Here is a 25627-nt window from a genome sequence, read left to right as displayed (position 1 = left end):
TATATTCTGGTTTGTCATGATAAAGCACATCAAATGTAATACAGGGTTAGTCCCCAGGGGTCACCCCCACCCCCTGCCATTTAAGAAAGTTCTAATATCTTTTAAGTGGTCAAGATCCCCACCCCTAAACCATATATATTCCTATTTGTCATGCTAAGATGGTTTGAATGATATACAGGGTTAGTCCCCAGAGGTCATCCCGACCCCCTGCCATTTGAGAAAGTTCTAATATCTTGTAAGTGGTCAAGATCCCCACCCCTAAACCATATATATTCTGGTTTGTCATGCTAAGATGGTTTGAATGATATACAGGGTTAGTCCCCAGGGGTCATCCCGACCCCCTGCCATTTGAGAAAGTTCTAATATCTTGTAAATGGTCGAGATCCCCACCCCTAAACCATATATATTCTGGTTTGTCATGATAAAGCACATCAAATGAAATACAGGATTAGTCCCCAGGGGTCACCCCCACCCCCTGTCATTTAAGAAAGTTGTAATATCTTGTAAGTGGTCAAGATCCCCACCCCTAAACCATATATATTCTGGTTTGTCATGCGAAGATGGTTTGAATGATATACAGGGTTAGTCCCCAGGGGTCATCCCGACCCCCTGCCATTTGAGAAAGTTCTAATATCTTGTAAATGGTTGAGATCCCCACCCCTAAACCATATATATTCCTATTTGTCATGTCTCGAACATTTGAATGACGTATACGGTCAGTCCCCAGGGGTTCCCCCCACCCTCAATGTTCCAATATCTTGTAAATGGTTGAGATCCCCACCCCTAAACCATATATATTCCTGTTCGTCATGTAATGAACATTTGAATGATGTATACGGTCAGTCCCCAGGGGTTCCCCCCACCCTCAATCTTCTAATATCTTGTAAATGGTTGAGATCCCCACCCCTAAACCATATATATTCCTGTTCGTCATGTAATGCACATTTGAATGACGTATAGGGCCAGTCCCCAGGGGTTCCTTCCCACCCCCAATGTTCTAGTATCTTGTAAATGGTCGAGATCCCCACCCCTAAACCATATATATTCTGGTTTGTCATGCCAAGATGATTTGAATGATATACAAGGTTAGTCCCCAGGCATCACTAATGCATATAACTTTACTGGACCAAACCAATTTTCACTGGACGTTGCCCAATGCAATGTCAGGCGACCCTGGGAATTACGAATTATGGGAGCTTCGTTTGGGAGACTTCGTAACAGCATCCTGTTACAATCATTTCTTGTTGCATTTAACATTCATTTTGAATACTTTCAATATCATTTCAATCATAATCAGTAGACCAGGCAAGATATTTCAGAGTGTACACTCTTGTTAAATAAAAGATCCAACAAGTAAAATAGGCAAATATCTCAATTAAGGGCAATTCATCCTATAAGGATTCGTGTAACGATTTGACCATTTTGGCTTAATTGTGAGATTTTGTCTTGCTCGTTATATTTCTATTTAAAGTTTCTGTTTACCTATTGTGTTTTTCAACATCAAAGCCAAAACGCCAAAAATTGGTTGAACCCATAAAAAGAGTAGTCTCACGATTTCGGCCGTTTTGACTTCATTGTAGATCAAGTCTTGCTGATCATTTTTGGTTTTATAGTTTCTTTCTATCTATTATGTTTTCCAGACAATAGTCTTCAACGGAAAACTGATAAAAATCATCATTTGAGGGCAATAGATCTTGCAACGATTTGTATAGTGCACTATACAAATCATTGCCTCTTGTAAGGAGTCGTTTGGCGATTGCGGCACTGTTTTGCTTGTTTGTAGATCTTCAACTTGTCTGGCTGATCATTTATGCTGCAAGATTTTCTATGTCTATGATAAATTTCAAGATGATAGCAAAAATCTCGCAAAAATGGTTAAACATTGTCTTATAAGGAGTCATCTGACATTTTGGGAAAAATAGACAGTCGTTATAGATCTTGGCATACTGCGCATGTTTGCCCCTGTTGGATGATTCTATTTATCTACCCTTTGTGTTTGGTTATCAAGGTGTTTTTTTTCACAGACTGTCGAAACCAACAATGCCCGCTGACTTGTTCCTCTATTCGCGAATGAAGCAGACGCCATTAGGAAACTTTCAAGGAAAATGAACAAACAGCTAGTACTATTTAACTTCATGAACTGAGTACTCTATAAAGTTGATGTCCTTTCATTAAAACACAAGTTTGGTAACAATGCTGTGTTCGCATCTATTGAATTGAATCATTGGTATACAGTTATATGTCAGCTGCACACCTTCATTTACAAATATAGAATTCAGCTAGAAGCAGTTCATAACCACAGTCTATGATACTAGTATTGCAAAAGAGATTACTTCAACGTTGCCACTGCAAACTCTCCAACTACATGCATGTAACAATATTCTAGTATCTGCATATAGATTTCATATATCTCTAAAGTTGTTGTAATATTCAACAGCTTGTGTTTCGTATCAATAATTCCTTTATACTTAGCAGATTGTTACAAGGGAGCTACCATAGGCGGATCCAGGGGGGGGGGGGGGCGCCCCCCCCTTTTTGTGGGAAAAATTTTGTAGGTTATATAGGGAATCACTGAAGAATGACTGGAGCGGGCCCCCTCTTAGGGCAGTCAGTGCCCCCCCCCCCCCCCCCCCCCTTATGAAAATTTCTGGATCCGCTACTGGCTACTAATTTAAAACCAGAGGTTTTATGATCATTTAGAGTGTTTAGTGGTCACCATCATGACTTGGGTGAGCATTACAAAAAATGTTTCACAAATGAAAACAAATACACATTTTATTTGATGTTGTCATATAAACCTGACCGCATTTCCGCTTTCATGAAATCATCAGAATTGTACATAATACATAGAAAGGAAACCATGTATTTCCAAAATTTTGATCAGTACAGGATCTTACAGCAGACCAAACCAACCACGAGCAGGCGACTCCATCAAAGAACAGGTTACAAACAAAGAAAAAAAAACAGCAACGAAGAACATGGTTCAGAATGTCACGAAAATTGATATTGCAATGCTCTTCAGCTTTGAGTTCGACCTTGGCCTTCCAACTTTTGACTCGAGTTGCATTGACAGAGTTATGTGATCGAACACGCTTCTGGAGAACAAATTATAAGCCTGCTATTTTTGATAAGTTTCTATTTGGTAAGTACTAACGATGTTTTATATTAATCTTAAATTATTTTTTCATTTGTTGTTAGTTTTCTTATTAAAATATAATCAATAGTAAGCCACCCTGGAGAAGAACATACCGTGCAAAGTCGAAAACTTTTAATTGCATGGAAGGGAGGTATTGTTTGTCGCCAGAAATCCACCTGAAATGGTTTCTGGGAAGCTGTTCACGTACGACGACGGGGACGTAAGCAAAGTGATGACCATAACAAACTATTCTACACCAATAGCATATTAAGGTAACGACCCAAAAATTACAATAAAAAAACAAGTGCAATTATGTTAAATAAATTTAGCTTTTAAAGTCTTGCATGCAGTGCTTGTATCAAGAACCCAAAATAAAATTGAAGAGAGCTAGGATAACATTAAATTAACGTAACAGTTTTACCCAATACAAACCCAGGTTGCCAATCAGCTTAAATAGAAAAATAGGTTTCGGGTTCACCAGTGATCTGTATGTATGCCTCGAACACAAACCACCAATCCTGTCTTCGAACTCGAAAGAAAACGCAAATTGGCATACTTGAAAATCTTGAAAAGACATTACAAAATATAAAAAAATGGAAAACGCTACACTTTGTGGAGATTTTAATGGCCGAGTGGGGAACAAAACTGACTTTATTATTGATGATACATCCAAGCTCACACTATTATATGACTCATATGAACCTGATAATCAAATTTGTCCGAACTAGTAAGGATGAAATGTGTGATGCTCGAAAACAAGAACTGGTTGAAATACATATTGGTTACTAATCGCGTTTTCTAAATGATATAGAGCACAGGGTGACACGTTTGCTGACTTTACATGATATATTATTAATTATTATTAATATGCATGTACGAAGGATTTTCATGTTTTTTTTCTCTACTTTGTATACTATCAATCGAGATATTATTTAATTGTTTATTCTAATAATATCATGTTGCCCCGGTTGGTTTATTAATTTGGAATAAAGTATATTTTATACTCCCGATGGTACTAGTAGTATCTTTTGAATGTCATCAGCTAGCAATTCCTTTTGAAAAATTTTGCTCAGATCCCGATGATCTGACCATATGAAATCCTTGTTATGTAGCTGAACATTTCTTTAGTGTATTGTTTTACTAAATCTGGTAGACTTTCCTCGGGTTTATTTGAAAATGCTTCATTTGCATGTCCTTTGAAAATTAAATTCAGCCAACTTTAGAATTATCTCGAATTCTTTGATGTCACAAATATTGATACAAGGTACTTAGATGCAAAGACGTATCCAACTGTGTATGAACGTTGTATAGTATGCAAAATATTTCAACATTCAGTCACCCTTCATAGGCAAAACGGCGGGTACTAATGTAATTGGGATTGTCTCCCTTTGTCCATTCTGGTGGGGAAAATTCAAACAAACGAGATCGATTTTTCATAAACACAATTTCCTTTATGCCCTTAATTGACAAATCGTGCTTCGGTTGCTTTATGCGTTACCTATACCTATAGATAAGCTTCAGTTATATAAAAAATGCTTTTAACAGAGGAAAACAGTTAAACATATGTTCCATTTTTGTAAATTAAAAGTTAGGCACAGTGGACAGGTCCTTTCAACATGTTTTAACTATAGGAAACTTGAGTTTTATTATTTTACTATTCAAAAATTATTTATACAAATTAAAATTATATAAAGGATTAAGAAATTTCATTTTCAAGACTTACTTTTCTTGCAAAATGATAAGACTTTCATAACAAGTAACATTGAATTATTCATTTATCATTATTTTGTATAATGTATTCATTTTCAGAAATAGAGGTGCGAAAGATATCCAAAGGGGCATTCAAACTCATAAGTCGAAAATAAACTGACAACGCCATGGCTAAAAAAGAAAAAGACCAACAGACAAACAATAGTACACAAAACACAACATAGAAAACTAAAGACTGAGCAACACGAACCCCACCAAAAACTCGGGTGATATCAGATGCTCCGGAAGGGTAAGCAGATCCTGCTCCACATGTGGCACCCGTCGTGTTGCTCATGTTAGTACAAACCCGGCAATAAGTCTAATTCGGTAAGTCACATACGGGGAAAGGGGACGGGATTATAGTTACGACATTTGGAACATATCCGCTATCATCTGTGAAACGGATATTCCATAAGGGTCAACCTACTCGTGATGGCATCCGTAAACTCACAAAGCGATGATTTCAACTTCATCACTTGGAACTCTTGGTTTAATAGCTTCCTTGTGAGCAGGAAATCATGATAGGAAATACAAGCCCTGGAATATCGTATCAACTGGGAGATATATACTCCGTATGCAGGCGATGATGTAATGTTGCTACATAGAAATGGAAAGTTCACAATTGGGCAGCTGGAATCATCTCTTTTCAACGTCGTAAAGTTTTGTTTTCAGAAGGGTTTATTTTCAAATTTGAAAATCGTCTTGAAAAATGCATGAAATATTTGTCACTGGATGCTAATCAAACAACAATCAATCAATCAAACTTGAAATAATATAAAATATTTGTTTAAAAAAATGAAGTTTTATAGGGCATAGGTTCTTGCGGACAGGACAATTTTTTCAGCCCTCCCCTTTTTTCCAAAATCCTTTATTTTTTTGTTTTGTTTTAATTTCAATTTTTTTTGCGTTTTTCTGTGTTATATTAACATAAATATACTAGAAATAACATGTATTTGCTATATACTACCAATTCCTTGTTTACTATCCACAGTGGTCACTGGTATATGTATAGCCAGTGACCGCTGTGGATATATATATATATATATATATTTATCAGCAGGGTTTAAGAACATTTGTTGTTCGACCTGTTAGTCAAATGCGTTTTGTTAAAATATACTTTTTCACTTTTTTGGTCTTTTGGAAAATGTTGTTTGTGCTGTATTTAGACCCCTCTAACAAGAAATTTGTTTTGCATGCACACGTATAAAAATTGCGGTTTTTATCCAAACCGCAATTTTTAAACGTGTACGCCATGCAAAACAAATGTCTTCAGTGGTTATATATATATATATATATATATAGTATAAAACAAGGGCTTTATTAGTCTTATTGTATTGTGATTGTGTATTTAAACTCTATGTATCTATACAGGTATGCTCTATATGCATGCCCCTTGTCGGCCTTTAATTGGTAATAAAATATGTTCTTGTTCTTGTTATAATCGCTGTGGATAGTAAACATTGAATTGATAGCAAGGGTCCCAAATACAAAATATAGTTGTCCCAGTACTCATAACAAGTGAATATTTCACATGGCAAAACTCTGTACATTTTTTCAAGCAGTTGCTGAACCGTGAATATGTTGAGCACAAAACTTGCCACAAGATTGATTCATGTTGTTGGCTATTAAACGTCCTTAGAGCAAATATTTCCTGATATCATAGTTCAGGACGAGCCTGGCAAAATATAATACGAGCTCTAAATGTTATATTTTTGGGGGTAAACTAATATTGATGGGTTGCTGACTTTTGCATTTACAGTTAATATTCGTTGTTTTTCAAGAAAAGGAGAGAAAATCAAAAAACTTGAACGTTGCAAAAAAAAGCCAACAAAAATAATAAAAAATAACAGCAATCTTTTATTGTAAATTTCAACCAGTGGAATGTAATGGGGATTATCCCATCGTTCTCCCCTAATTTCATTGAAGCATATACTGAAACCTTTATTCTTTTTAAATTCAAGAAGTTTTAAAATGTTTTGCTAAAAAAAATAATCCTTTTTGAAAAATCTGGCCGTGATGAAGAATCATACGTTTGTTGTTAATTTGCACGTTAATTTGTTGCCGTGATAAATAGAAATGTTAAAATCAATAATTTCTCTAGATACAAAGAAACTGTGTTTAATATTATGTCAAAGGTTAGAACATCTATATCCATCTCCTCTTTTCCAAATATATATTATTACGTCATATTGTTGATATTTTCTGTATAGCTTTTCACGGTCTGGCAATGATTTGGCGGGAAAATAATTGTACTATTATAACCTTTCTTTGTGAAGATTTTCCCGCCAATACGTCAGAACTTCCTAGTGACCTAAATACCTAACATAACTCATTCATCACCAATACACAATATTAATGTATACGATATAAAGTAAATGTAATCCAAAAGATGTTCGTTTTCAATAAAATCTTACAGACTGAAATGAAATGCAAAATGACTTTGATTTACCAATATATAGTAAACGAGTATTGAGAATTTATAATAAAAAAAATTTTATCAGGAAAGGAATGCATTTATGCAGATATATTTACCAAATGTATTTGCAGCAAGTCTGTGGTTCATGCATATTTCCAGTTGGTCGATTTGCATAGACGTCGTTTTACTCGTCTATTGTAAGCAAATTTCGTTATATATATTATACTAAAATTTATTAAGTTGGAGACCCTTTCTTTTATAAATTTTCACAAAGTCTCCACTTCTTGAAATAAAAGAAAACTTGTAGTTCTCAGCAAAAATACGCTGTGGTATCTGTGTTAAGACCCAAAATGCCCCTTCTGCATCTTTATAGGGGATATAGAAATGACAGATTATTTCGGACCATTTGCCACTCGCAACTGCAGAATAAAACCTAGTTCAAAATTAGGAGTTTTTCATGTATCCGTAAATGAGAGCATTCACCCAACAATACTGTTGGTAATATATGGGACCATGTTGTAGTCCAATCTGCTCATTGCACAATCAAATACTGACCAACTTATCAATATCTAAAGAGAGGAGTCAACCGTGAAAATTTAAGAATTGAAGGAGCAATATGCATCTTCATATATATGTAGGATCTTTTTCATGTCCTACCAAGTTTTGATCACATTTTCAAAGTTTCCAAGATATTGTTTATCGGTGTTGTTCATGTATTTGTCCACTGAATCACTCAACCAACATATCATATGGAGCTGGAAATCTTTGTAAAGACTTGTCTTACTAGTAGTCGGTTCTGAATGTACATGTATTTCCAAACCTGTATCCAAGTAATGCTCAATATTTTGCCTGTTTATTCCCATTGCATGTCCCATCTCAACCTCCCATTTATTTTATGTATATTTCATATCATTCATTTCATGTTTAATGTTTTTGTACTGCAAATCTGTCTTTTCATGTTTTAGTGAGAAATAACTATACATTTTTAAGCAGTCGCTGAACCATTAAAATGAGGTCAAAGACAATGGACATATGAAATGACCTAGGGAAACTTTGTAACATAAGGCATCTATATACAAGGTATGAAACATCCAGGTTTTCTACCCTCTGAAATATAAAGCTTCATACAAATATGTAATGCCACTGCCATGTCTTGCATTCTGAAACTTTCGTTGCTAGAGATTCAAAAAACACCGTTGAGCTCACAACATATGGACCAAGGAAGATTCAAGAAGCTTGCATGAACAGTATCAAGAGTAATACACTTATCCATTATCAAGAAGCAAGATGTAAAAAAGAAACATTAACAATTGAAGAAACAAACACAATATGACCAAATTATTGCTGTCAATCACTCAATATAATATTCTACGACATCCATTTCCTTAAATTGGGCATTAAGTTTGCCAGAGTTTTAAAACTGGCCAGACACAAGACAGATAGACTAAGAGGATCCAAGTCATACATGAAATTGTATTGTTGAAGGCTACATTTATAAACACCTTTTCTGTTATTTGTTGTATCAATGATGAATTATACCTCTCACCTCTTTTGATTCATATTCATATGCAAGTCAATCAGATTCTCTATTGTAATTTTTAAGGCATTCTTCAGTTTGATGGGACATTTGTTCTGTCAAGTTACATTTTTAATTTATAACACAAGTGACAACCATTCCTTATTTTGCTGTATTTGTTGACTAAGACAATATTTCAAAAGACCTTTACCACTGTGAAAAAAATATACCAGAAAATGACTTATATCATCTTTGATTACAAGTTATCTTCCTTGTTTGATTAGTTTGATCTGAATGAATACACAAGAAGGAATGAAGTGTTTTGTTTGCATGTTTGCTTATGTGGAACTGCACAATACATGTACTGTAATTTTGAACAGGACTCTTCAAGAAAGAATGTATAGGAGGTTAAAATGCACTTTTTTTTTCAAGATCTACCATCCAATGGATCCATATATTTTGTGTAAAAAATCCCCCCAAAAATATAATGTGATAATGTATTATATATAGTGCCTTCCAACCCAGCCAACCTCCTGTACATGTTATTCTTGATCAGCCCTTACAAAATACATCTGTATTAACAGATACTGTACAATACAAAGATAAACAAATTTAAAGCTTCAAAATTTTTAATTAAAATTTCAATCTTGACATATGAAAAGATAAGAATAGTATCCAATCAAAAAAAAAAACCAAATAGTTGCAGCCTCTCCTTTGCTGTTATAAGAAAATAAAATATATACAGTGATGGCATCAGTATTGAATAGGAATACATACACCAAACTTAATTACAAAATAATTTAATTGGTATTGCCCAAAAATAAATTTAGTAATAAACAGTACTCATGTAAATAAAAAATTATAGTTGAATTTATTTTTTTTTGGAAGATGATTAAAACACCATAAAATGGCTGTTATCTGAGCTGATTACAAGGACTCCATTTAGGATTTAGAATGTAAATTTGCAATTCTTTTTTGTCACAACTGAAGCCAATTAAATAAAGCCACACATTTAGCTGATATCCATGTATATCAAAGGGTTTTGAATTTTTTCAATTAAAAGTTAAAACAATGGCTACAATTACATCTCAATTCTTGTAAAATTATTGAAATCCTACAAAAATTATAAAGTCTTGTGAAATACTTTAATCAGTCAAAGACATAAAAATGAATTTTAAATTAAAACATTTCATTCTGAAGCCATTTAAACAAAAAAAAAACAAGTACTGCTATTTGCAGTTGTATAATACAAACAAATACATGTTCATGTAAATGTGAAAAACTCTAGTCAAAAAGGACTCAACAAATGTTAAAATATTTTTCAAACCTAACAAAATATCAACTACTTCATAACACACATCAAACATATGGAATTTCTTCATTTTCTTTAACAACTTCATAAACTGGACAATTATCTTTTCAGAGCAGGAAAATATTGTACTTTTATCTAAATTAACAAATTCCTCCATGTAAGATAAATGAGCATAGATTGAATTTTCAAAAAATCCCATATGTTAATCTTTTACTAGACATTATTGGTCAGATGCAACAAAGTAGTTTGAAAATCTTAAGAATGGACAAAGACAAAAAATGCTCTGCTTTGGCAGTGATAATATTGTATATATTTGCACAAGAAAAAAATGCCACACCCTTTAATACATCCTGGGATATATATTAATGAACACAAACTGGGGATTAATAATGTTAACAAGCTATTTGCAGCAAAAATCATCTATAGTGATCAAAACATGTTGTTTCAAAACTGACAAAGAATTTAGAATGCAATCTCTAATAAACTTTGCCTTAGATATATTATTCAGTTTTGACCCCCATCTTGCCCTATCAATTGAATATAAATTTACAAATTTCAGAAAAAATCACTATCCTGAAGAATTTCTAAAGTCCGTTTCAATTTCTGCTGTTTGGCTAACAAAGTAGCCTTTTCACTTTCTAGTCTTTTGTTATCTACATTCAAAGAATGTACATAGTCTGAAGCTTTCTTTAAAATGAGCACTTTAGGAGCACGTTCCTGGTTACTAAGTTCTGGGACACTGTCACGTAATGTAAAGAAACTGTATTTCAAGTCATTTCTACGTTTCCTTTCAAGAACATTGTGTTGTGTCCGTTTTCCACCTTCACTTATACACTCTTCAGAGTCAGAAGAACTTTTGCTTGCACGTAATTTTTGACAAACACGTTTGAAGTCTGGCACACTTAAATCCTTTTTAGTTCTTTTCTGAGGTAATGGTGAATGTGATGGAGACACTGGATAAGACCGCACACGTTTTGGTTGATGTGAATGTGGTAAACTGTAATTATGCAAGTCTGGTGTTTCTACTCGGATTTTTAATGTTGTTGTTTTTAAAGGAATTATTTCCACTTTCTCTCCATTGTTCTTTTCAATTTTTATTTGTGTTTTTATATTCCTTGTCTGAATATTTGACTTGTTGATAGTTGGTCCAGCAGTTGTTGAGTTCTGTTGCAGTTTTTCAACTGTGACAACATCAATTTCTTCTTCTGCAAAACAGAAATTATGATAGAATGATATATAAATATTAGACTTATGATAGAAAGATATATATATATTAAATGTATTTAGACAAGTTATTCAGATTGAGTTATCTCCCTTACACTATCTCATTACAGTCAAATCTTGTCCTTGTGGCAACATTAAAAAATGTGAACTTTTTAATTCAATTATCATACTTTTGTTTTACATGAATTTGATCTTAACTGTACATGTATTTCTTTTTTACCATTTATATACCAGCTTAAACTTTTTTTCTTCTTTAAAAATAAAGTCTTCTCAAGTTAACTTCATTTAAGGTTCATCTTAACAAATGGACAAATATGGCCGTATTTTCACCTCAAAAACTACTCTGTGTACAGGCTTACCTGTGCAGTTTGGAAAGTTTTAAGGCCTGGCATCCACTAGATGTATAAAAGTTAAATTTATTTTGCATATCAGAAATATAAAATCTTTTTTGGATTATGATGGGCATTTTTTTCCGTTTCTGCTGAAGGTGTAAAAATAAACTAAGTTGGGATATAACTTTGAGATGCTCCATCTCAGGTAACAACTGATTTGTATTGTATTGATTGTCCTTGATTGGCATGGACAATAGATATCTACACATCTATAGGTGAGTTAAAGGTAGTAAAAGTGTGGACAGTATCAAATGCAATTCAGGTGTTTGTTTATTTTTACACCTTCTGCAGAAAGGAAAAAAAATGCCCATCCTATTCCAAAAAAGATTTTATCTTTCTGATATGCAAAATAGATTTAACTTTTATATATCTAGTGGATGCCAGGCCTTAAAACTTTCCAAACTGCACAGGTAAGTCTGTACACAGAGTAGTTTTTGAGGTGAAAATACGGCCATATTTGTCCATTTGTTATGATGAACCTTAATGTTTAATAAGTTAGAAGTTTAGATATTCATTTACATGTATGTTTAATAATTCCAATTATAAAGTTCAAAAATACCTGAATCTGAAGGTGTTTCAGTGCCAAGACTGTGAAGCTTTGTTTCACTCAAGTAGCCCATAATGCTGTGTGAATTGTTTGAATTGTTGGTTACTGAACATGGAAAAACTGCCATTGGATCAACAGTTTTCATGTCAAAAGATGAAGATGTTTTATCCTTCTGCTCACTGGAAGAAAATGTATCCCCAGACCACATACAATCCTGAATTAATTTAGAGCACAATTGTGACGGAGGCGACTCGGCAAAAGTTTCCTTGGGATTAAAATCCTCACTTTCAAAGAAATTTGCATCAAATGGGAAATTCATATCTTCTAAATCCAAGCTTAAATCCATATCAAACGGATCTTCTCTCTCTGGTGAGCGAGGAGGAGTTGGAATCAACTCAAACTTCTTCCAAATATCACTACTTGGGAGAGATGCTGGTGATGAAGATTCTGTTTCATACATGCAATGTTGAAGAACATGCGAATTATCCACATAACAGTGTTTGCACATTTTGGCCATCTTCACTGTAAAAAGAAAGATTAAGATATAAGTTTTCCGAAGTTTTATAATATAAAGGGCAAATAAAATCTGACGCAAAGAATGTCATGTGGGAACAGGTGCCCCGCCTACTTTTTTACCGGCACGAAATTCACGAGAATTTTAAGTAAAGTACATATTGTCACAATAATTGACGTGTTGGAAACGAAGCTTCAATACATATTTAGCATGCATACTCCTCATGTATATCAACATCCATTTGTATATATTGAAAATTTTAAACAATATGTTATGTCATTACTTATGTACACGTGAGCCGGCATTTTGACCTACTTTTAATCGTGTATCATGTTTTATGATATTTTCTTTTATATATTAATTTAATTAAACTTCTTAGAGCAGAAAAGTACAATTATAATGCTTGTTGATCATTTGATACTATTTTCGTCACACGTTACACTTTTAAAAACAGGTAATTTGATAAACATCTTTTTGACATTTGACGGCTTCATATTTCTAAAAATACATTTTCTTCGGCAAAACTTTACATTTGATTAAAACATAGAAATAACAATTTTCGAAACATGTAAGAGATGTAAACCTTAAAAGTAAAATATTTTACCATTAAATTTCCTACCTGAACTGTCAGGAGGTTGAGCTATTCCAGTATGTCCAATTTCGGTGACAACTTGGCAACTGTTCCCTTCACGTCTTGGTATGACTATTTCAGTGTACTTACGCATCATTGATATGCATATTACAAAATTACTACGCCATAAGGTTTTATCCCAAGGTCGAATTTACGCATTTTGTTTATTTTGCATAATAACACACTGAAATTTAATTTTTAATTACAGTTATATTTTGATAGTAAATTCTGGTTAAAACATTTCGAAAACGCTGTTTTAAAAAAGAAATTCTTTAAAAAATAGCACTATTTTCGTCTGCACCATGAAAGAGTGGTTTGGTTAAAACGCGGGAAATTTAGGAGGTGTGTCTTCGTAATCAATGAATATTAGACACGCCTATTCATAGTTTCGATTTTTCATTCATGTGAACAAGGATATATTATTACTATAAAATCCTCGATGTTTTCTTTTTTTATCTTAAAGAAAAAAATACAGCCTGTTGTGGTCAATGTTTCGAGTTGTACAAGTTTCAACAAAAAAATAATATATAGCACCGACCATCGATAGCAACCAGTCTTTAAATAAGGGATTTAGATATGTTTACCCATTAAGGACCATGAATGCCGGACTCATTATATTTCCTTCATAGCATGATAACAGCCCCGACGTAGTACGGTACGATGTCAACAGAGAATTCTACTTGGAAAAAATTTGTGGCATATAAATCAGTTGAGGGATTTTTGTTCATATTTCCACTCACTTTCACTGAAGCAGACTTATATGCAGCTTTATAATGAACTGCCAAAACACTAAATATGTTGCCGATATTTTGAAATAACAAATCGATGTCTATATTTTATATGTAACGCAGGCCCGTAGATCGGAATTTCCAAGTGTGTGTTATCTGTTATTGCGGAGGGTCTGGCGTAAACAATACACAAATCCTGCATTCCAGGCACAACATTTTAGTACCCCCACATTCGGTTACGGGATATAACGGAGAGAGAAAAGTTCTGTTAGTGTAGCGGTGGACTATAATTAAGGCATGCGTCTACCTTCAAATTCGTTCTAAAGAAACTTCAAAGCTTATAACTTTATTTTTAAGCTAAGCCCCCCTTTAAATTTTTTAATATATATAAAAGTGTCTAGAAAATCAACCTTTCAATGTTAAAGAGTTGATCTGATTCTTTACTTCCTCCCGAGCTGGGCTAGAACCTGTACTTTTCACTGCTTACTTCTACGACAACACCGCCTAATATATATAAATGTAAAATATGTAGATTTCAACCTTTTCAGTTTCGTTAAGGATGACTTCCCCAGTTACTGTAAATTAATGGACTCTGATAATGAGAGTGCTGATGATTAAAATTAAAACCTGAGAGTGAGTTTGCTCGTTGTTGAATCCCTGCAAGTGACCAGTTTAGTTGTTCATATCCTGGTCCTTTGTGGATAGTTGTGTCATGGCAATCATACCACATCTCATTACTTTGATCATGTTGATATTGATATATTAATGCCGATATATATATAAAAAAAAATTAAGAAGATGTGGTATGATTGCCGATGAGACAACACTCCACCAGAGACCAAGTGAACATAAAGGAATATGTAGACAGCTCTCTCACAAGCAAAAACCGTAACTGTAAAATATAAGGACATACACCACATGCACGGGGACATATTCTCCTGCATCCACAAAGCGCAAGCAACAAACAATGCAGTAAATATAAAATTAAGATGTGATATAAAATTAAGATGTGGTATGATTTCCAATGAGACAACTCTCCACAAGAAACCAAATAACCTTATAACTAGCATACAAGATATAAAACCTTTATCATTCGAAATCAATCAATCAAGGCACCGAAAACGATACACAACTCACTTTTTTCACACAACCATCAGATTGAAACTCGGCCCTAGCCAGTCCTAAACTGAGAGGCCGTCAGATGTCAGAGAAATCGGACTAATCAGAGATGTATAAATACATATATATCGTCGTTTGTGACGTTCAACTTCATAACGATTCCATCGTATTCACGAAACTTGGTGCAGGCATTTAAAATTGAGGGTTAAACCTGGTTTTATAGTCTATATTGACAAAATTGATCCACCTTTTTTACCTTTGGAAATGCGATATGGAAAGTTGAAATTATGTTTGTGGCCTAGACCTCCGAAAAAGACGCTTAAAACCTTATTCATTGAAACCATCTGATTGAGAGAAAAACCATACAAATGCAAAGTTTTGTGTTATCCTTCTATGTATTGCAATGTTCTGGAAAGAACTGTTAAACTTCCATACACCATAAACTACGTTCTCCCAATACGGTACACTGTATAAATAACTTTGACAATATCAATTTTGACTGTACCAGATGCGCATTTCGTCAAGTAATGCCTCTTCAGTGATGCTCGAGACCCAAAATATCTAATAAAAAGTACTAGTTCATATTAACTGTAGTTTTATTGACTGGCGAGTCTGACCGTGCCTTGGTATTTTATACTTTTTGACAAAACAGTCTATTTTTGTTTATAATTCAAATCATACATGTTGAAATCTGCTCAATGTGCCGAAAAACGGAAAACTTTGATTTTTCATTTGTTTTATACATCTTTAAACATGAGCAGGCTATATTTTCCTCCTCATTCCATAAAATATTCCAACTCTACAAACATTTTAAATTGAATTAAATGAGTGAACGAATACGGTATTGAAGTATGTCATTGTTATCAACAGTGTATTTCGGTACTGGTAGTCAATGAAACTGCATTATAACAATCGTTTTAAGTACCATTTGATTCCTCAGAAACAACTGGCAATAACTTTCGCGAGTAGAACGAAAATAGTAATTGTCATGATTATAAAATTGCAGAAATGGGGTATGATTGCCAATGAGACAACTCTCCACTAGATACCAAAGGAGGAGGATGTTGACAAGTACGGGTTACCGTACGACCTTTAACAATGAGAGGTCTTAATGATTTTCTTCAACTTCGTTCTAAATTTGGCTTTTTAAACTTTTTTGAATCAAGCTTCACTGGTGAGCCTTTTGTGGATGAAACGCGCATCTGGCGTGCACAATTTTAATCCTGCATGGTATCTATGAGTTTGTAGACCGTATACGTATTTATCAAGCTATAAATCTTTAAAATAAATTTCCCGGTGTACAAGCGACCTGCGAGTCAACGTATTTACTTAATGTATACATTTTTTTAAATCTACAGTTCTTCGTCTAGTGCTGGCGTTATCCTATTTCGGACCTAAATTCTGGTACATGGTAAATGTATATTAACACAAATTAAACATTAACCTTTTCCAACTATCTATATCTTTGTTTCGAGTTATAGCTTTATAATTTTAAAGAATGATTTTTTTTATACATGTATGATATTTCTACAATGTTTGTCAAAATTAGCTTTAGAAGTATTATGGAAATCAAAGATTACATTAACATAGTTTTTGTCATTTGTTTACATGAAAGCGGAAATCGACATCGAAGATGACAATGTGATTCTTACATTCTTACAATGTCAAATTTAAATTTGTATGATGATAACAGAACGTGTCAAAGTATTAATTTGCACCTGCCACGTTCAGGAAAATCATTCACGTTTAACATTGCTATCGAGAAAAAAAAATCAAGGTAATAAATGGCAATACACACATCTACATACAGGTGAGACAGATGTTTTTCTCGTGAACAAAATAATTTGAATACACATCATCCAGACATACAAAACTGTGGTATTTTATGTCTGCATCAACCAAAGATAAATCCATTCCCCAGTTAGTGTTTCTATGATGACATATTTAGGTGAAAGCCTAATAATCAATGGAAACCCTGATCCAAAGCGAAGCAAGTCTCGTATCTTGGGCTCAATCGTAAGGTGATATTCGCTTAAACAGTTAGCTAAAATCTCCTTTATATGATGTTTTATTCACATTAGAGGGCTTGAAGTGTAGGTCATATGAAAAACAAATGTCTGAAACCTTTAATTTTAAAATATACTTAGAAGGCAACTAAGTACTAAAGGTATTTTGTTTCCAATGAAAATTTAAAAATAGTAAAAAATCTTCAAAACATTGATTTAAAAAAAATATCTTGTTCCTCTACGTGTATGTTATGCATGTATCTCCTCTCCTCCTCCATTAAAGATGAATGGTCAGTGCCTATAACACACCTTATTGAAATAATAGCCTAAGTGTAGTCATATTGATCCAAATGACAATTATTTTGAACACTAAACAGCTTAATAGCAAATATATCTTATTCTTTCTTTTGACTTGACCAGATGACAAGCAACAAACACCCAGCAAGACACAACATAGTCAAATGAAATTGATCATAAAATTTCAGTAAAACATATATATTGATTGACTGATATTTTGCATAATGTCCAGTGGCAAATATTTCATATTCAATCAAGATGGTTTGGTTGACCTGGACTATGTGTGGGAAATTTGAAAGAAGAGAATGTTATATATCAGCTGTTTACATTATGAATTTTGCTTTGTTTGAATGGTTATATGGTGACCTATAGTTGTTTATATATATGCTCTTCATTTGGTCTCATTGGCAATCATACCATATCTCCTTATTTTTACAAACTTTGCTTAGCATAGATCATACATTTGTTTTGTCTTTTTTGTTGAATAAAGTTTGGAAAACAGCAACCGTTACCAAGAATAAGTGGAGTGGCAAATTAACAGTAAACATTGTCATTGTTTTAATTTCTTGTTTATATCTCTTATATTTTTGTTTGTCATGTCGGGACTTTTTATAACCGACTATACTGTATTGATTGTGCTCATTATTGAAGGCCCTACAGTTCCGTTTAGATGCTTAAATCCAGGTCATTTGGACTCTGTAGAATGATTGTTTCATTAGCAATCATATATTGTTGGGCACACCCCCTAATTTTTATATTACCAGTAGATCATATATGGTAAACTGATATACATTTGTACATATGATATTGGAAAATGAAATATTTATAAAAATGGAGGGAAAAGACAATTGGAGCTCAAGATAGGATTTTGTCCTCAAGCACAAGTGTTCTTAAACAAACAAGTTGAACATTGAGCTTATGCTCACTCATAATGCCACTGCTTAAGAATGCTGTAATAAGAATGTTAAAGAGCAATTGATGTAAAGACATATCACACTGCATAGCATGATCACACAACTGTTGATACCAAATTTCAGGAAGCACTGGCCCTTGAGGAATGGATCCCCCTTTTCTATATGTGCTTTTTAAGTAAATATTTTTAGATATAATAACTTAAATAGAGGGGCATCATATATAAACTACTGTCATTGTAATATTGTATGGATTAGAGCAAGAACACACTATTCAAAAATCAAAGAAAATTTCTTTAATCAAAAACCAACAAACAAAAAAAAAACATGAAAAAAATATATCTGTATAGAAAAAGAGGGTCAATTCCCCAAGAACCTGTGATTTGTAGGTCCTGACAAAAATGGGACACACATTTCATACATGTTCATTATGTGTAAGAATATATATGGTATACAGGAAATGATGAGCAAAGAATGTGAAGATACATCACACAATATAGCTTGTTCACCTGAAGCTAGATAACAAATTTCAGGATCCAGAAACCTCTTATTTGTAGTTTCAGATTTCCAGTCATATGTAAATTTGCCAGAAATTGGTTAGTGCTACTGGCTTAAATTCATTCCCATATCAGTGTAGAAGACAGACAGCACTGTGACTAAAGTCTATCACAAACTGCTGTAGTAGATGGTCAGTACTATGATTGTTACCTTTGTCTACAATCACATGACACTGTAGAAGACAGACAGTACTAAAGCCTATCACAAACTGCTGTAGTAGATGACCAGTACATTTGTACTATGATTGTTACCATTGTCTACAATCACATACAGACAGTACTAATCTAAAACCAGAGTGCACACACTGGAATGTCTCAACCTGTTTTACTTATGATTGAATTTATGCTGAAAGTATTAAATATGAAGATTTTACTACAAGTGCCTAATAAACTTAACTTTGATAATTTATGAAAATAAGGCCAAGGTCAGATGCCAGATAGACCTGTACACTTTAATCAATTAATGCACCAAATATAGTGGTCCTTTTCCATATGCTTATAGTACCTGAGAAACAGACCAAATCACAAAACTAAACAGTGTCCAATGAACCATGAAAATGAGGTCAAGGTCAGACGAAACCTGCCAGTCAGGCATGTACACCTTACAATCATTCCATACACCAAATATAGTGGCTCTTTTGCTTATAGTTTCAAGCAGTCACTAAACCATGAAAATGAGGTCAAGGACAATGGATAAATTACAGATGAAAACTTTGTAGCATAAGGCATCTGCATACAAGGTATGAAGCATCTAGGTCATGTAGGTCTTATTTCTTCTGAAATACAAAACTTTATATACAAAATGTGTACAATGTTGCTGGATTGTAATCCCTATGTCTCAGATGAAAAAAACCCTAACCATACAGAAGCTACAAAAAGATCCTTGGATAACAAAAAAATAACTATTCAAAAAAGAAAATATAACTATCTGTTACAGCCTGATCTAAGCAAATAATAATTAACAAAATTACAACTTCAGGTTCCAGACTTGGGACACTCACATACAGAATGTGGAAGGGTTGAACATATTTTGTGAACAGATTGCCCTCAGCATAACCTGGGACAGTGGTGTAACAGCACAATAGAACTAACTGAAAAATCAGTTGAAAAGGGCTGGACTAAATGTTTGGTACAAAGCACAAAAACAAAATGATAAAAGTACTGGTAGTTACAGGAAGCTACATTTGGTAGTTCAAAACCTACTTTTAACTTATAAATAAGTCATGTTTCCACAGATTAAATAATCAATCAGTACACCTCTAAAGTACTTAGTGTAATAGATAAATGTGACTGAACAATGTTTAAAATCATGTGACACTAGTAAATTGACAGTTTTGTGACTATTACCATTGTAGAAAAACACAGGACACTGTAGCAGACGGACAGTACTGTCATGACTGTCGCTACTGTGAGTGTCTGTGACCCATGTCTATTATCACATATCACTGAAGTACACAGACAGTACAAGTGTCTGTACTGAGAGACTATAATAGACACATTTACTATATACAGTTGAAATACATAGACCAAATAGTGCTAAGTTTTACTTAAACTACATGTATTTTTTCTGTTGCAATTCACCAATCAAGATGAGGTGTAATGTGTGTCTATGTATATTTCATACTTGTGGGTAATGTTGTAAAATCTATAAGTCTTTGGTCTATTATGAAGTTTTAATTTTTTGTTACATTGTATGTTGTTCCACCACTTTAATTTCACAATTTGAATAACACTTTCAAGGGTTGAATAAAAATTCTTCAATCATGGACATATTGTTGATGCAGATTTGGTTTATTAATACTGACTGATGCGCAATATCCAGTGCCTAAGAACTTAGGAACAAAAAAATGTGAATTCAAAAAGGTTTGTCCTTTCAATATTCCAATTGGCCATGGCCAGTGTCTTTCTAAACTGCAGTTTGAATTCCTCTCTTCAAATATGTTGAAAAATTTTGGTCTTTTGCTAAAAAAAAAGGTTGTTACTAGTTTATGAAGCAAGTGCAGTGTAATAAATCTTATTTTTTACCATCCAATTCCAGTCATTGACTTCTGTTTCGATAAGAGGCAGATGTAATTTGAGCACCTAGTTATAAGGAACATTAGTTTATATAAACTGTTGACACAGAGATATGTCTTGCCTTTTAAGTTTATGTTATTTTGATAGTATAATGCAAATGTTGAAATTAAAAATGGCAATACTTTAATAACATGTTAACTATGCAAAACATTCAAAGTCAATGACCCATGACTGAAAGTGCATTGCCAAATTACCTCAGTGAAAGAGAGAAATGCCAATGCTAATTCAACTGCATACCAAACAACATTGCCCTACCACCAACGGTTCCATTTTATACTGACCTAATCACAAACTAATACATTGTTGGTATTGACTTGGGGGAATCAACTTTCATTATAATGACAAGGTATAAGTAATTTGTTCTAAACATTTGTTTCCATAGTTATCATGGTTATTGAACTATCTTTTTTATTGTTTAGATGAGTGAAAATTTTGTAAAAAAGGTTGAAAACATGAAATAAAAAAGACATAATCTTATTTGTGTGTTGCCCAGTCTAAAGATAATGATTACATGTCATTATTATATTGTAAAATTATCTCCCCTGCAGTTTTTTTTTCCCTTGAAAAATATCAATGTATGGTGGGGTCCATTGTGAATCTAATTCATGACACTCGAAACTGTTTTCAATCACTTTCAAATTTATCAAAAGCCACAGAATTGTTGTTTAATATCTATCTGTTCCTTGAAAAGTATTTTTCAGATTATAGAGATATTAGAAATAAGTTAAGTTGAAGTTTATAGTTTTCAATAAACTGAATATTTTATATCTAAAGGACCTAATATCAGTAGCTTCAGTAATTACAAATGTACTATGTATAGATTATAGGGTTTTCTACACATTTATATCGTAAAATATCAGCCACAAGCTTTTTTGGCTAGTTAGCTCAGCGAACGAGCAAAAAACTTTACATTGAATTGAGCGGCTGATATTTTACGTTATCTATACGTAGAAAACCTGATAATCTTTTTATCGTTTTATTACTGATAATGTCTGCTCACATCCCAAACCCTTGATACTAGAATTACAGAGCGACTGAGCAAGGCGATATACATGATATAGGCAAAGGGAGGGACGATAATATAGAAAATATATTCAAATTACAAGTACACACAAACTTTTTGATAGAAAACAAAGCAATAAATCATGGCATAATAAAACAAATTCAAGAACTAATTTCTTATAATATGTCATCATAATAGAAGTTTTCATATACAAGTCAAATTTTTAAAACCCTGTTCATGATAAAGTAGGTGTTCAAAACTGTACCGATTTCAAGACACAGACATTCAATCAATGGATGGTAAGAACATTTTGTATTACACTGTACTTGCTTCATACAAACAACACTAGCATTGAGCTAAAACATTAACAGTTGATCAGTTTGAAGAGATGAATTCATACTACACATCTATAGCAAATAGATATTATGAAAGGACAAAGCCTTTTGAATATGCACTGCATTAAACGTAATAATTTAGTCCCATATTTTCCCCTTGAAAGCATATTAAAAGTGCTTTGTACCTGGGAAAACAAAATGTATAAACCAAACTTATAATTTTACACAGTTTAAAAAAGTTAAGTTTAAATGGAATCATTAAAAAGAATATTTTTTGGTTGATTTGGTTCAGATTTATTTGCTTGTTTGGTTTCCCTTAATTTATTCATATTCCTTTTATCACAAAGTAAAAAATTCTTCATTTTCATGACTCTTCATCTGTGAATCTACAAAAAGAGAAAAGGAACTATGAATTATTGAGCATTAGTAAAAGGTCATCAAGCACTAAAAATGAACCACATGAGATAATATTGGTGAATAATATTTAATTATGTAATTCTGCTTGTAATCGATAGTCTCAAAGATAGAAGCAGTTGTAAAATACATTACAACAAATTATTTGTAAAACATTGGCTAGACCAAAATATCAATAGGCAAATCATGATCGATTATAGCGTGTGCAGTGTGCATGATTATCGGCTGTACTATATAGAACACACTGAAGGGTATGGCACTTTATACGTTATCATTACTACATGTACAGTAGTTGGTTGTGTAATGATACAGTGTCCTCAAGTTAATACTAATTAGATATAGGAAGATGTGGTATGAGTGCCAATGAGACAACTCTCCATCCAAGTTACAATTTATAAAAGTAAACCATTATAGGTCAAGGTACGGCCTTCAACACAGAGCATTGGCTACTTGTTTCTTCATTATCTTAACAAACTTCAGAGTTCTCGAAAAGTGGTGGTCCATAGGTTTTGATCACCAAAATTTTGCAAGGACAGATACAATTTTGGTATTTTTCAATAGAAGTAATAGCAAAGACCAGCAGAATTTCTTCAAGTAGATATAACAAGATGTGGTATGAGTGCCAATGAGACAACTCTCCATCCAAGTCACAATTTGTAAAAGTAAACCATTATAGGTTAAAGTATGACAAAAGTTAGAATTGCCAAAACTATTATTGCCCTCCATTTTAATAGGATTTAGGTCAGTCCTTCTCAAATTATGGCATGAAATCGACATAGAGTTTTCCAATCAATCAAGGACCATAATTCCTGAACAGCAAAAGTGAAAATTGTCAATAAAAAATTAAACTTTCATTTTGTCATCATTTACATCTTAAAATTTTAAAACATTTGATATAAACAAATTGCAATTGGGTCATAATTTTGAATCAACTGCAACACAATCAAGCCACTGTAAATGAACTTGAGAGAGGAAAATCTAACCTGTTACCAAGTTTAAATATTATCAATAAGCTAGTAATTAATAAGCAATTATTTCTGAGAAATACATGTGGGACCAATGAAGAAGGAAAACAACCATGTCATTCTATCAGCCTATCTAAATATGCTTCATCAGATATCAATTATTAATGAGAAACTTTCTCCGAATATATCTACATATTATTATCATCATTATAAAATATAAATAAATAATATTTTGAATGCTTTCGTGTAAAATGATATTACTACAGGTAAATAAATAGATCATATATTGTAGGTCAAAGAATTAGAGCATTGGAGTTTTTGGATTTGCCTCTTACAAATGTACATGTATTTTTTATAATTATTGTTTTTGAAGACAACGAGAGGGGATCAACCATATACAATAATATTCCCTTGCAATGTATACAGTATATATGTATACTGGACAGTTTGAAAAATCATTAAGCCACATTCAAAAATGTTTGAAACTACTACCCTACTTTTCAGAAGCAGGTAGGTAAATGTACATGTAAGTAAAGAGATTTATTTTGTCATGAACATTTCAGTATAACTTACGACCAAATTTTATTTAATCTCAAGATTTTTTCTGTGAAAAGGGCTAACACTATTAGTAGATAGTAAGATGAAAAATGTCAATATTTAAACATGTAAACTATGCAAAACATTCAAAGTCAATGAACCATGACTAAAGGTGCAGGGCAAAATAATGTCCACGGAAATGAAAAATGCCAATGCTTATAAAACAACATATTTAAGTCTCGCTTTTTCAACTTCGTAGAAGCGTGACAAAAACTGTTCTGTTTGTTTATACAACAACTTATATGTAACTGCAGAATTTACCTGAATTATTAAAGACCCTTACATCTAGCAAGCTACATAACCTACATCACTAAATCTACATTAATTCTCTTGTATTTTATTATTCTTGTCATTTACTATGTACTTTCTTATTTTGTTAATTTTCATGTATGCCATCAACCCCATTGGGGTATAACTGTGCATTTATTCAAATAAACTAATTAATTCTGCAAGGGAGTCACCCCTCCAAAAAAAAAAAATGAAAAGATATTTTTTAGTTCTAATAATTAAACTTAATATCATTCAAAGTTTTGGTAGGAGAATCCCCCCACTCCCACCAAAAAAAAAAAAAAATAGACAAAAAATAATAAATAAATTCCTTGTTACTAATTTTTATGATAATTAAACAACTGTTAACATTTATTCAAGTTTAAAGCGGACGCACCGGACTCAAAATGAAGGACCTATCATGGTAATAACATAGTGCTAAAAAAAACTTAATGGTTAAAACAATGTCATTTTATTTGATCAATTGGATGTGCATTGGGTGAAAAATGTTTTCCAAATAAATTTATACCACTTATCAAATTATATAAGAAATCAAATTCATCCATAATCTCAATTAGTATCTACACCTCACAATCACTTCAGATCTATTTAATATCACTAACCACTTGAATCTTTAAAAAATAATCAATTTAAAAGAATCTATATTTGTATATAATAAAATGCTTCGCTGGGCGCAGCTTGATACGACCGCAGAGGTCGAACCCTGAACAGTTGGGGCAAGTATGGACACAACATTCAAGCTTGATACAGCTCTGAATTTGGATTGTGATTAAATATTTGACACAGCATAGGTTTCTGACACAGAAAGAATGTGGTCTAAGAACTTCAATTTTTTTAATTTACCTATTATGGTCCAATGTCCAAAATCAAAATACATGGTTAGATTCAGCATAT

The 25627-nt window shown here is 32.9% G+C and overlaps 1 protein-coding gene and 1 long non-coding RNA gene across 4 annotated transcripts in view; both read right to left on the bottom strand.

Annotated features, from left to right (window-relative positions):
* Positions 1 to 9428: 9428 nt before the first annotated feature.
* LOC127731701 (N-myc 2 proto-oncogene protein-like) lies at positions 9429 to 13630 on the bottom strand. 2 transcript variants are annotated; one of them, XM_052240512.1, is made up of 3 exons: positions 13411 to 13630; positions 12305 to 12814; positions 9429 to 11334 (listed from the first exon to the last, which is right to left on the bottom strand). In XM_052240512.1, exons 1-3 carry the CDS (start codon positions 13532 to 13534, stop codon positions 10685 to 10687), a joined length of 1284 nt encoding a protein of 427 aa, XP_052096472.1. In that variant the 5' UTR covers positions 13535 to 13630; the 3' UTR covers positions 9429 to 10684. The 2 variants fall into 2 exon arrangements, with proteins under 2 accessions (XP_052096472.1, XP_052096476.1); XM_052240516.1 differs by having other exon boundaries at positions 13426 to 13625.
* A 5141-nt stretch (positions 13631 to 18771) lies between these two features.
* The window catches only part of LOC127731988 (uncharacterized), a 36511-nt gene continuing 29655 nt past the window's right edge, over positions 18772 to 25627 (bottom strand). For both annotated transcript variants that reach the window (XR_007995959.1, XR_007995958.1), the window contains exon 6: positions 18772 to 22855. This is a non-coding gene — a long non-coding RNA (uncharacterized LOC127731988). The remainder of the gene's footprint in view (positions 22856 to 25627) is intronic.

This window comes from Mytilus californianus, unplaced genomic scaffold (assembly GCF_021869535.1).
Source record: "Mytilus californianus isolate M0D057914Y unplaced genomic scaffold, xbMytCali1.0.p SCAF_1, whole genome shotgun sequence".
Lineage (NCBI taxonomy): Eukaryota > Metazoa > Mollusca > Bivalvia > Mytilida > Mytilidae > Mytilus > Mytilus californianus.
Note: the sequence above shows the minus strand (reverse complement) of the source record. Positions and strands in the feature narration are given on the sequence as shown.